This window comes from Alligator sinensis, unplaced genomic scaffold, assembly GCF_000455745.1.
Source record: "Alligator sinensis unplaced genomic scaffold, ASM45574v1 scaffold505_1, whole genome shotgun sequence".
In the NCBI taxonomy this organism is placed as follows: Eukaryota; Metazoa; Chordata; order Crocodylia; family Alligatoridae; genus Alligator; species Alligator sinensis.
In genome coordinates, this window is record NW_005841940.1 from 1,769,424 (window position 1) to 1,783,189 (window position 13,766).

A 13,766-nucleotide genomic window follows, 5' to 3' on the forward strand; every position below is an offset into this window, starting at 1 on the left:
GCAAGATAAGTCATCACAGCAGAGAATATGACCCTAATAGCTCCCTACTGGAAATTCTCTGCCACTGTCCAGTCAGGGCTAAGCAGCCTGGGGCACACCTATTGTACCCAGCTCCAAAGAATGTCCAGGGGATGCTGGCAGTTAAATCCTTCCCCTGGATCAAGCTCAGTGCTCTCCTGTGGGGAGAGAGATAACAAGCTGTTCCACAGATCCCCTCTGTAGTCTCCCTGCTTCATGCAAGGTAGATGAGGCCTTGCAAGGTGATGTCTCCAGGAGTTGCCCTTGCCAGGAGATCTTCTAAACAGATGCACGTGCTAGGGCTTTTTAAAGAGAAGAGCCCCCTCAGTGGGCATGTCTACATGTGATGCTTAATGCCCTTTGGACTAATTCTACTGTGCATTAGCACAATGGTAAAAACTGTGCCAATGCACTAATGCGTGGTAGATTAATCCAGTGGCCATTAAGCATCACACAAAAAACATTCTTCTGTACTAATGTGCAGTAGATTCAGTCCAATGGGCATTAAGCATCACACAAAAAGCATTCATCTGCACTAATGCGCAGTAGTGCCAATTACAGCACGTTAAATTAGTACCTGTTATTACGGGTATTAAACTTAATGCACCATAATTATGGCACATTAATGAATGTGTAGACATGCACAGTGTTTCTCTTTGAGCTGCTGACTGGAATACATCCCCTCTGCCTCTACCATGACTTCTTATGCTTGACTGAAATACATCCTTGGCCAGGCCTCCCAAGGGGCTCCTTTCTGGATGAGAATGCCATGTCTCGTGGATCTGGGTGACTCCTCTGCATGCTGATTAAAATAACCACCTGAGCAGATGAGCATGCTGGCAGGAGCATAGCTGTCAGCATCACAGCCAGGCTCTGGGTCTTGTGTTACCAAACTTATTGTTTGAGTTGATGGGACATTTTGGATGTGGAACTTTAAGTAAATGGGGACCTGCCATTTGACAGAAGTCTGCCTGCCTGTTCGTAGGCATAAGCTACACAGGTGATTTTTGCTGCTGAGATTGTGAACAGGGTAACGGATGCTCTGACTGGGGCCTGGGGGAAGGTGGGGGTATGACTGCAGATGGGCTTGTGACCCTAATGCCACATGACAGTGTTTATACTAGCATGTCAGTCTCGCTTGGTCACTGCCTTTTCTCTGTTACCTCCTTCCTCACACTCTTCTCTTGATGATGGGGGGGCCAGGTAGGTCCTATCATCATTCCACTCATGTTGCCAGGTTCTGCTTTGAGCCCTGGTCCAGGTATTTGTTGCTTGCAGAGATGATGTTCCATTCTCCGAGAGTCTTGTACCCTTGCAATTGAATCCTTGACAGAACCAGGCAGGACTGACCACCCTGGCTGCAGCAGAACAGATGAATTGTCAAACTGCTCACATGGGCTTGTGTCCTCCTTCCCCTGTGTCAAGGAATCAAAGCATCAGACCATTGGCAGACACCCCTAGCCTGGCAGAGAATGCACTTCAGAAGGAGGCGCTCTGCCAACAGCATGGCACTAGACGTTGATGGCCCCATGTGAGGCCCTGGATGCAAGGAGAATTTCAGTAAGCCAGTGATCTCTCAGGAGGATAGGAGCCCTGCCTTGAGGGGGCAGCTCTTTGGATGAGAGCTGCCTTTGAGCCAGCCCTTTTGTTTTCAGATGGGAGTGTAGACAAATGGTTTCCCTTCAGCAGGGCAGAAGCTGTAAGTAATGGGCCTGATCCTGTTCCCATTGGCTCTGTGAAGGAACCTCCTTCTTGGCTATTGAGCAAACAGCCAGCACCTTGTTAGGTTGATGACTGGTGAGTCTCCACAGTTCTTATGTGCCTAACTCTGCCAGAATGAGCCTTTCAGCTGCGTCCCCCAGGACAGGATGATGCCATTTGCCCTTTAGAGTGGGGAAAGAGCAGGCAGTCAGCACTGCGCATTGCACCCCAGGATGGCAGCTGTGTAACGAGAGTGATCCAAGCATGAGAACATATTTACACCTAAGGATGGTGAGTGAGTGGCTGGCAACAAGGAGCTGTTTGCTCTTTCCACCACAAAGGAGCTGAGTTGATTTGCATCATAATTAGTATTCTTCAGATCTAAGTTAGAGGTCTGGATTGCTGAAAACTTCCTCCTTCCCAGCTTCCTTTACCTCTCAAGTCAAATCCTTCCCAGCTGTGGGAAGTGGGTTTTTTACCATTGACTAGAAGCATCCTTGGTTTATAGCTGAGCATCTCTAGTTCCCTGTCAGGGTTGGAGGTCACTAGTCCTTGAGGGCATGACAGGAGGAAAAGGAGTAGACATGAACAGTAGAGACATCAATGCAGGCAAGTGTTCTGCATTCTGTATGGGTTTGGAGAGGAGAATCCAAAAGACTTGCTCCCACCTAAAATCAAACTAGCATGGGCCTTTCTGAGCCTGAGTCACTGTTGGATAGCATGGCCCCCCAGCATCCTGCCCTGAGAGAGTGCAGTTGGCTGGTAGGGGGCAGGTTCATTTTCTTGGCACCAGGGAAGGGTGGGGCGTTCCTTGCTAGTGACTGTAGCATGGCTGTCAGATCTGAGATAGGCAGGTGTCCTTGGGACTGATGCTAGTTCCTGCTCCCCAGAACTCAGCAGTGGTTATAGTGCTGCTGTGGTGTTGGGAGAATGCATCATCTTTGTCTGTACTGAAGGTTTCATGATGCTCAAAGCATGAAGGTGGGGATGAGGTGCTGCTTAAGATGCATCGAGCTCTTGTATTCTTCACTGTCTGCTCCTGGCTCCCACATCACAGCATATAGAGAGGCAGGTGGGGGGTATCCAGTCAAAGACCCCTGTGCTGGGCAATGAGAGTGTTGTGGGCATGTTGAACTTTGCAGTGAGCTAACACTTTGGCCAGTCCCCTGGGAGTCTGTAGCATAAACTCTAAGTTGGCCCCAAGTAACTATCTAGATGTCACAGCCCCTTACAGACTCCACTTTTTCCCAGTCAGAGGCATCACAAAGCTGACCACTGCTGCTGTCTGAAAACTGGTAGATTCTGCATGTAAGAGTCCTGGTACTGGTGGGGGTGGGGGGGTAGAGCCCTGGGTATGGGATTGGAGGCTTGTTGTGAGTAAGGCTAGAATAATGCTGTCATGCCATAATATGTGAGCGAAGCACCCAGTTTCCTCGGTATCTAGGTGGAAGTGGGCGCCTGTGTGGCAGGCTGGGATGAATGTGTGTTGGCAAAGCTGCTTGGGGAAACTAGCAGGATATCCACCTGCTCAGTGCCTGGGTCCAGACAGCTAGAAGCATTTCTCTTTTGTGAGCATCAAGCTTATCCCCAAATTGAAACCCCCCCAAACTCTGTTTTGAAAGCAACAAGATTTCACCTTTCCCAACCTCACCCTCAGATGCCCACTGGCCCTCTTGGGAAGATCTGAGTAGAAACCTGGGCTGGGAACTTTTGGGGGCTTGTTGATAAGAACATGTGCTGTCTGGCTTGGTTTGAATAATACGCCAGTATTTACATCAGAGGCATAGCTTTAACAAAGCAGAGACATGGGGGACGCTATCACTCCCTGATGTGAACCAGTGGGCTCCTGTGCAGCACATCGGAGCAGACAGAAATCCAGCACATCGAAACAGACTCAATTAATTAACTCGAATTAATGGAGCGTGGAAATTAACGCGCTGCAGCAGACTCTAGTGTCGTGTGTATCAGTGTCCCTGCACTGAAAAATGGCGGTGAGGCACTTTGAACTATAGCTCGTCGAACAAGCGTTAGTTTAAAGCACCCCACCACCATTTTTTTCAACGCAGGGACACTGATACATGTGACAATTGGGCACTTTTAATTAGCATGACTTGATAATTAAAGCGTCCCCCCATGCCTCCCAGAGCATGTGTAAAAATGCCCAATTAGCTTGAGAAACTCCCCGAGACCCTGGAAACTAGGAGCCTTGCTTCTGAAAGGAGCAGAGTGGTGCCACTCCATCCTGTCACTATAGCTGTCTCTCATGTCTTGTGCTTTGGGGGAATTTTATAGGGAATATAAAAAAGCTTTAAATAGATGCAAGGGAAAAACATATCCAGATGGTTCTGTTTAAACAGAGGCTGATTTGGGAACATGGGTGAATTTGCCAGATATACCTTGTGTGAGTGGGTCACGGTCCCTCAGCAGGGCTTGTGGTAATAGGGAAACGGCAGGACTTTTTGTACTGTTTAGAAGGTTGGAGGTTTAGCCTGGCATGTGTTTAGGGACAGGTGAGGAAGGGATATGCGGGTTCCCCTTTACTCTACACAGCATAGCTTGATCTTGGCCTGGACTGGGTAGTAGCCTATGGGGGCAGCAGCAATAACTTAATGGAGAGGTGGTGTCTGCTGCCCTCTCCTGATGAATGGTGGAGTAACAGAAATTATAGAGGTTGGCAAGCCCTATGTGTATGTGCGCCAGTGGCCTGGCAGCGACTTGCCAGCTGAAAGATAGTATTGAATGTTTCCAGGGAGGTTTCCTGTGGTCAGAGATCAGGCAGGTGAGGTTTCAGCCCCAAAGGAAAATTCTTAAGTTCAGGAGTGGCTGGAAAGGGGAGCCTTGCATGGAGGTTCTGGCTGAGCCTTCCAGAGTTGGCAGCAGGTTGTAGGTAATTGAGTGTCTGTAGCTCTCTTCTCCTTGCTTCAATCTGCCTGGCATCTCCCTGACTGGTGGGTAGAGATTTGATCCTGGTTCAAAGCTATACACCTGACACCTGGCCGCTTTCTCAGACTGGGCACTGCATGTCAGCAAACAAGTAACTCTATGGATGGGAATAGTCCCAGTGAGGATGGTCCTAGCCCAGTCACAGATCACAGTGTGTTTGTGCAAGCACATTTATAGTTGTTGGGGTCTGAGGAAGCCAGAGAGCTGCCTTCACCTCAGATTATAATGCCCCCATTAAGAGTGTGGATGGGGGAAAGAAGTAGGCAAACAGGCTAATCAATTAAATGCCTAAAGCAATGGGCCCCAGGTCCTGGAGGCAGAGCACTGGGGTGGGCAGCGATTGGTCATGTGGGGAGCTGGTCTTGGTGGGAGTGGGTACCAGGAGAGTTGTCACAAGGGTTCACTGCTAGTGAGAGACATGTGATGGCTTGGGGCCCCTTCCTGCCGTAACTAGCACCATCTCTTCCTTATCCACAGCACCGGCAGCTCCTGAAGGACAGTTTCATGGTGGAGCTGGTTGAGGGGGCTCGGAAGCTGCGCCACGTCTTTCTTTTCACTGACCTGTTCCTGTGTGCCAAGCTCAAGAAGCAGATTGGAGGGTGAGATGTCCCGTGCTGGGCCCTGTGCTTGGCACCCCACAGTCAGCCAAGTGCTGGGTAGGACAGAAACCTGGTCCAGCGAGAGCAAGCTGGGTTTATGTGAACAAACTGAGCGAGGACACCGCATGTACAAGGAGCAGCCAGATAGTGCCTGCAGCAGCATAAAGCTACCCTCCAGGACAGGCCCTCCTGTCACATGAGGAGTTGAACACTGCAACCTGCTGAAGAGTGGGCTTGTTGACCTTGGAGTGTGGGCCAAATGCTATTAGGCTCCTTTAATTTTTTCTCTCATAATACCCCTTGCCATAGTACGTCACTTCCAGTTGCACGATGCCCTTACATAGTGGTGGCCTCCATCTCCCTTTTGGTGGCTAGACCGCATAGTCCTTTCTGAGTCTGCCTCAGTCTTTGAGCCAGCAGCGTTGGGTTTTCTGCCCTGCTCAGTAGAGGCTCACAATTTCATTGATCCAGAGGTCCTGGGTTCATTTCCCTCAAGCCAATGGGTCACCCGGTGGCATAGCATTGTATCATCACCTGTCACATAGAAAGCTGCCAGTTCTGCCTCCGAGGGGGGTTTGTTTAAAGAGATCACGATGTTCAGAAAAAACATCGCTATCCTCCAGGACCAGAGGCAGTAGGCTTGCAGTGTTGGAGGACACCATGCTGTTCATTGCACTGAAATGGGAATGGCTCTTTCCAATTTCTATTGCTAAGGAGCAGCCCCAGCCACACTGTGCTTCCATGGTAGGGATTAGAGTGAGCTACAGCTGTTGACACCACCCTACGACCTGCAGAGCTGAAATAAGTCAGGGGAACAAGCCAGGAGCTGAGGGAGCATAAATGTCTTAAAGTTGTGTCCCCTCTCCCTTCCAGGAAAAGCCAGCAGTATGATTGTAAATGGTACATTCCGCTCACAGACCTCAGCTTCCAGACAGTGGACGAGGCCGAGGCTGTGCCTAACATCCCACTTGTGCCTGATGAGGAGCTGGACGCCATGAAGATCAAGATTTCCCAGATCAAGAATGACATCCAGCGGGAAAAGGTACTGGTGAATAACAGAACTTTTCCTCCAGCACAGAGCATGTACTGCATCTTAATTGGGAGACAAGGCACTGCCCTGGGGTGAATGAGTGTAATTTCCCAGTAGTCCTGCTAATCCATGCTACTTGGATGAGGCCCCCAGGACAACTAAAGTACTAGTTACGTGTGTACCTGATATGCAGTTTGCTGTTATGAGGCCAAACTCAGGGTTTATATGCTGAACCCTGGGTGCTGGTGTCCTGTAAGCACATGGGAATGACAAAGGCTCAGTATCTTCACACAGCAGCTGTAGGTTAACTCTTTGCCTCTCATCTCCATGCCCTCTGCTGGTGCTAGATTTTGGCTCTGCTCTAGCTGGAAGCATGAACTGAGGGGAGCGTTTTGTGGCTCTTATGGTTTTGGTTGTAAACAGAGAAGAATTTTTGCTACATCCATACCAGCTTTTAAGGTGTGCTTGGGACCTAGCTGATTCTAGAGCAGGAGGAGGTGTCCAGAGAAATTAATCAAATGTTTTAGTTGCCCACTGTCCACTATGGGCCTCTGTGTTTTTAAACATTGGCCTTTCCTCATTTACTAGGTCTGGGTTTTCTCAAAGATGGTAGAATCCAAGTCAGCCTATTCTGGGAACAGCCAAGATGTGACTGCTGAGACCCTGCCCAGTGACCAGCAAAGTGCACGGACCTTCACTTGCACCTTTTGCCCCTAGTTACAAAGGGGATTTCAACCCCATGGTCCCTGCTAGCTCTCTGAGGGTTACCTAGGAAGAATGGTGTGGTATGAAATCACCTGTGGGAAAAGTCTTTTTGCTGACTCAGCTGCTAAGTCACAGTTTACAGGTGTCTCTAGATGCATGAGGGCCAAACAATGCCATAGTTGAATTCTAGGATCTAGGGTTTGTCCAAGTAAAAACTTGGTGGTGGGTGACTTCAGAAAACAGGTTCACAGGGATGGGGAAAGGATCATGGGCTGCTATCTCTACATAGAATGCTGGCTCCAGGATGCTGTTTTATCTGTGTGCTCCCTAAGTAAAGATGCTCTTGAAAGTACCCTTTGTGCTGTTCTGTGGCAGCTGCAGCTGCTCTGGACTGGAGCATACATTGTTCTGCCTGGGTTGGTGAATGGCTTCCCCTTCAGAGTGCCTTGGTCTGCAAGGGCTGTTCACATGAGCTGCAAGTGGGACTCGGGGCTAGAGCATGAAGTACATTTATTGACTGAACTTATAATTCCCACTTCCCTGAGTGGGGTGGAGCCCTACCTGCCCTGCTGGCAGGCCCTCTGTTGCCTGGGATAGGGTTGTGCCCCCTCATAGAAGGCAGGGGCAAATTAATCTAAAAGCTGAGCTTAGTCTTATTTTCTGTGTCAGTGCTGGAGCGTGACCTTCATGTTGTCTCTTTCTTTTCTCCAGAAGGCGAATAAGGGCAGCAAAGTCATTGAGAGGTTGAAAAAGAAGCTCTCTGAGCAGGAGTCCCTGCTGCTGCTGATGTCCCCCAACATGGCTTTCCGGGTGCACAACCGCAATGGAAAGGTGAGTAGCTCCACGCACTTTGCCCAGGCCTCATGTACAGGATGGTGGATGTGGTGTAAGCAGGCTTGTAACTTCCTCTTTGTGATGCTGTTCTGGGTGCAAAGAAATTGGGTTGGCTTGAGTGTTGTCCTGCACACTAATGGCTGGCAGCAGGCACAGAGCAGCAGCCTGGGGACAGCAGCTAATTTGGACAGTCTGCATTGCACAAACATAATCAGAACCCCCTGCCTCATCTCCTCCCCTGACATGTGCGTGTGCTTGGTTCTGCCCTGGCAGAGTGGAAGTGCCCATGTCTCTTCACCTGGGGCTCCCCTTGCCTCAGTTCCATTACAGCCACCTGCTTTGGCACTACTGTTGTTAAACAATCATGGAGAGTCTCCTGTAGCAAGTGGGAGAGGCCTGTGTTGCTGTTGGTGGGTGACATAGCATCCACATGCACTTGTCGCTGGATCATTACAAGATCCAGCTTGCTGATGTTTGGACCATAGGCATCTTTGATGTCTATCCAACCTGATGTGCTCCCCATTTCCCTGACACTCTCTCCACAGAGTTACACGTTCCTCATCTCATCAGACTACGAACGTGCAGAGTGGAGAGAAAACATCCGGGAACAGCAGAAGAAATGTAAGTGTCCCTCTGCCAGCTGGAGCCCCTGTCTCAAGGAGTCACAGACTGTCTGGCTGAATAGCTGCAGCATTTGTGCTCTTCCTCTGCTGGGGGAAGGATAAGGGTTGTCCAAGCCTATCTGAATCCCAGGGAGTTAGGTGAGGCTGACTCCCTACCCCAGAGGACCTGTGAGGCCAGCATGGCTGCTTTCTGTCCTTCTGCCCTTTTACTTCAGCTGTGACCAGTGGAAGATGGGTTTGATTGCAGCTTCCAGATCTGATTCTTTGGGAGTTGGGGGCCAAGGAGATCTCTCAGCAGTGGAGTCACCTCTGGCATCAGCCAGCCAGAGCTGGAGTTGTATACTTTTTGGAGCACAGTAAAAGGCCCATTCCTTCCCTCTGTCTCTGACCTGAAGAGGAACGACTCATTTTTTGGAATGGGTTTGGTTATGGTTGCAAGGAGGAGTGTCTCTGATTCCTTTTGTGGTGCCCAGAGACTTTAATCCTCTGAACATTAAATCAGTGAGGTACTTGCAGATGTGCAGCAGGCTCCTAGAGGTACTGATGGGAAATCAGGGCTTCATCTATGGTTCCCTTTAGCTACATGCACGTTCTGTTGTATTGTCACCAGGCAGTGCCTGAGAAGCCATTTCCTGTGCTGATGCCATTGCCTCTCTGAATTTCCTTGGCAGGCTTTAAAAGCTTCTCGCTCACATCAGTGGAGCTCCAGATGTTGACCAACTCATGTGTCAAGCTTCAGACTGTCCACAACATTCCCCTTACCATCAATAAAGAAGGTGAGTGGTTGTCAACAGCTGCTGTCAAAAACAAGGTCCTGCCTTCCCTCTTATATTTCCCTTATCCTCTTCTGTTTTTTTCCTTCAATAAAAGGCTTTGAGTGAGCCACAAGAGACTGGTGGCCCCAGCAGAGCGATGGCTGGAGACCAAGTGTACCCAGCTTGTATGGTGTAGTTTGAGTGGATAAGAAGCAGCAGAAAGGAAAGGAGCAGGGCTGGGATGGTGTGGTCTGAGGTCCTACCATTACTGATTTCTGCAGTATAAATAAAGGCTGAAAAACACATGCACTTCTTGTTTTTACTAGGTTTTGCTCCCATGTGCATGCAGAACCTCTGCCTGTCTCTGCACTATCCTCCACATCTTCCACTGGCTCTGGTTATATTTTCTTTTTATTTTGATAATTCTTTCATTTTTCCCATTACTCTTTTTATGCACTCAGTCCTCTTCCCTTTTCCTCCTTACATCATTCATCCCCTGGCCAGATCAGCCACACTCCTCCTTTCTATAGCAGCAGTTCCTGGTTTTCCAGACTGTGATCTTGCTTTGGGGCTCTAAACCTAACTTCCAGTGTAATTCAGTGTCTGTGGGGCTCACCACCCCATTTGAGGTTGCAACCCTGAATTTGGGAACTGTTGTCCTAGGACCAGCCTACTGCTTTCCTAGCAGAAGATGTAGCCATAAGAGTTGCTCCTGGGTGGTATTTTTTTTAAACTGGCAATTTTAAGATGATCAATTTGGATCTGAGAAAAAGGTGTAAGCCCTGGTGTCCTTCCTGCAGAGAAGGTAGGCCAGGGGATTTCCAGATGACAGGGTAAGGGAGGTACAGTCTGTTCTGCTTTGCTCCCTCTCTGCTTGTTGGCTGGAGGCATTAACAGGAAATTGCTTTTATGCTGATTGAAATGTTTGGCCTGCACACCTGACTGGAATTTCTATTGCAATGACTGGCATTGCTGCTGCCTGAGTCGCAAAAATATCAAATGAAACCAATCTCTGGGGGGCCAGTCGCATGCTTGGAAGCCCCTGTGTTGGTTGCAGTAAGAAGACTGTGGAGAAGCCTGTGCAGCATTAGGTTTGTACATTTGAGGCCAGGCACAAGGGGACCCTGTTCTCAGGGTAGAGGCCTACAGTGTTCCATTGGGGTTTGGTTCTGTTTGTGAGTTTGGTAGTTCTCTGCATATGGTGTTCCCTGTAGTCCAGTCCATTTCCTGCTTTTCACACAGCAACATGGGAAAGAAAAACATATTTAAACATGGTAAAGCATGATTGTAAAACTGCCCAATTTGTCAGGAGTGCCCTGGGGCAGGAGCAGTGCATGACATGAATTATAACTCCTTATTAAAACATTGCCTCGCTCTCCCTTGCCTGGGACCCATTTATAGATGCTTTGCCATGCACCCATAAATCTCAGTGATGTAAGTCTCATTTCCAGGCCTTCTTTTAAGCTGTAACCAAACTCTTTTTGCACAGATGATGAATCCCCTGGGCTCTATGGATTCCTGAACGTGATCGTCCATTCTGCCACAGGATTCAGACAGAGTTCGAGTGAGTTGCAGATAGGTGATATACTCGGGGAGGTGCAGAGGTAGTTGGCTAGTAGAGCTGTATTGTATGGGGTATTTTGGGTATCGAGGTGGCAGGACTGGGATTAAGCTGGGATTGCAGTGCCTGAGAGACTGGTAAGGTGGGAAAGGAGTTGGGGCATCTGTGCAAATTTGGCAGGATACTAAGCAGCTTTTTGTGCTGTTAAGGCACTCAAATAGCTGGGGCTCAAGAACTAATCATTTTGCTGTTAAGATGCTACTGTATTTCCTGCCTGCTTAGCTCCCTTATTGTTCATTTTCCAAGCCTGTTTAACACCACAGTGAAAGCGTCAGGCAGAATCTCTAAGATCATAGTAACAGTAGCCAGGAGATGGTAATAAACACAGGATTGAGGTTTTGCTGAAGGACTGGGCAAAGCTGAGCAGAGTGAGGAGAGAAACCCTTTCTCAGCAGCAGCAGCTAAAGTAACTTAAGAAGAACACAGTCCAGCTTCCAGTGAAGTCAGCAGAGGAGTTTTCCAGGGGTTTTAATGAGAGTTAGAAGAGCCCCTACCTTGCAGGGCAGGTACCTTTCTCTCTGAGTAACTGTCTCTCCCCCCCCTGGGATTTATTCCTGTACACGGAGGACCTTTTCTGACACACAAGACATGAAGCTTCTACCAGTTAAGGATGAATTGAAGACTCTCTGGCATCAGTGAATGCCAACCACTTGGAGTATGTGTAAAGGGTCTGAAGAGGTTTTTACTGTCATGTTTACACCTTATCCCAGGAGCCACTCCTCAGTGGGGATGCTCTCAACAGTGAAATGTGGTGTTTGGGTTAGCTGACCCATGTAACCCATCCACACTGGGGTTTGCAATGAGTTAGCTATGCCAGGGCTAGGAGCATCAGCAGAGAGAGGCCTTTAGGTAAAGAAACACATAAGAGCCAGTTTGGATAGTAAGAGATTCTGGTACTTGTAACAAATGTTTTGATTCTGTGTCTTCCCTCCAGATCTGTACTGCACATTAGAGGTGGATTCCTTCGGGTATTTTGTGAACAAAGCTAAGACCCGTGTTTACAGGGATACCACGGAGCCCAACTGGAATGAGGTGGGTTGTGGTGTTCATGGTGTGAATTGTCTAATGTGTGGGACCTTGGTTATTCCCCTGAGGGCAGAACATTTAGAAATGAAGAGGCTCTTCAGTGTGTAATCTGTGCTGCGCAGTCTGGACTCTTAGCATGCACAGTGCATCTGACAGCGCATTCTGTGCAAGCTTCCTGTCATTTCCTCTTGGCTCTTTGCATTTGTGGGTGATTTATCTTGCAGCATCACTGATGAAGAGAGTCTGTCAGCCACAGAGGGATATTGCATTGTCAGGCAGATGATTACATGGATGATAATTGAGTAGATGTAAGGTATTAAAAAAAAAAAGCAAGTGTTATCTGTAGAAATTTATTGAATAAGAAAGCGTTTTTGGAAGGAAAGGGATAGTTATTAAACCCTCAGTTTTAGGCACCCTTGGTCTTTGTAGCAAGTTTGTTTTAAATGCATTGGAACATAATTAAATGCCAGAAATATGGGACCCTCTTTTTGTCTCAATGAGTAGAATATGAACAAAGGTACCAGACATTCTCTTCAGGCAATATCCAAAGTACCCCCTACATGTATTGACCACAGTCCTGTTCAGCCCCTCTGAAGACTGACTCCATTAGGCAAGATGGGTTTTATCTCTGGTCCCATCAGACAGGTTTTGATGATGTTGAATAAAGCTTCACAGTGCCTGTATTGTGTCCTTGTTAATTTATTGCTGCTCTTCTGCTCCCTGGGTGTGCTGTAGGAGTTTGAAATTGAGCTGGAGGGCTCGCAGACCCTGCGGATTCTGTGCTATGAAAAATGCTATAACAAAACCAAGCTCACCAAAGAGGATGGAGAGACCACTGACAGGATCATGGGGAAAGGCCAGATCCAGGTGAGTGAACTGACCCATTCCCAGACTCCTCGCTGTGATGGGGAAGCAGAGACCTGTTTCCATACATTCCAGTGGTCTCTGCTTCAAGAAATATTCCAAATGTTGGTTGCTGGTGGGGGATTCTCTTTGTCTAAGACATGTCTGGGAAGTTAAATATGATATGGCTTTTCCCATGTTCTTCTGACCCCTTCCAGTGTTGGACTGGAGAGGCATTCTGAAGGGGAAGGGACGCAATGCTTGTAAGAATCAGGGCTTCATCCTCTGTCATGTCTCCTTTTACTAAGTTGCCTTTTCAGGGTCAGGGCAACAATTCAGTCAGTGAGCCCCAGTTAGACTCCATGTACCATGGCAAGGCTGCAGGAGGAAAGAGAAAGTGAAAGGAACAGCTGCACGAGTCGGCTGTCTGAGTTTTCTACGGCAGGCACTACCAGTCCTAAATTATGGGCTGGGATTGTAGTGATGTGTTAATAGGACCAATAGCAGACTTGCCTGTTCCTCTGACATCAGCCGTGTCCAGAGTGGAGTGTCTGTGACCACTAGTTTTGAGATAGAGAAGTAGCCTGTTTTGAGCTCTTACTCACTGAGAAGCAGCTTGTGACATTTCTGTAATCCTAGGAGAACATCAGAGCAGGATGGAGCTGTGATGGGATGGTAGCAAAGGGGGAGACACTCCCAGGGTGTTTCTGAGAAATGGAAGCTGAAGCTCTGGATAGTAGATCCTGGGAACTTGGGCAGGTGCCCCACTTGTTCCAGGCCTGTGGGCACAGACTGTTGTATGGTTCCCTCTCCACCCAGATCTGATTCCTGCATGTTTATGGCACTTTGTGAAATAACTAACAGTTCTCTTCTCCCATTTCTGTCGTGTTCCTCACCTCTCCCTTGAAAAGCTGTCCTCTTGTAGCTGAGTGGTGGCTATGCAGACCTTATTCTCCTGTGAGATTTCCACAGGGGCCTTGAATGATTAAGGCCTGCAGGACCAATTCCAACCTCTGGTTCTGGCAAAGCTGAGTGTGCGTCTGCACAGCATGAGGCCTGCTCTTTCCC

The 13,766-nt window shown here is 48.5% G+C and overlaps 1 protein-coding gene across 1 annotated transcript in view; it reads left to right on the forward strand.

The window, feature by feature from the left end:
* BCR (BCR, RhoGEF and GTPase activating protein) overlaps positions 1–13,766 on the forward strand; it is a 129,447-nt gene that overhangs the window by 93,263 nt on the left and 22,418 nt on the right. The window contains exons 9-16 of the mRNA XM_006019873.3: positions 5,140–5,261; positions 6,135–6,303; positions 7,708–7,827; positions 8,376–8,451; positions 9,125–9,229; positions 10,698–10,772; positions 11,764–11,861; positions 12,591–12,722. Coding sequence (XP_006019935.1) covers positions 5,140–5,261; positions 6,135–6,303; positions 7,708–7,827; positions 8,376–8,451; positions 9,125–9,229; positions 10,698–10,772; positions 11,764–11,861; positions 12,591–12,722 — 897 coding nt within the window. The remainder of the gene's footprint in view (positions 1–5,139; positions 5,262–6,134; positions 6,304–7,707; positions 7,828–8,375; positions 8,452–9,124; positions 9,230–10,697; positions 10,773–11,763; positions 11,862–12,590; positions 12,723–13,766) is intronic.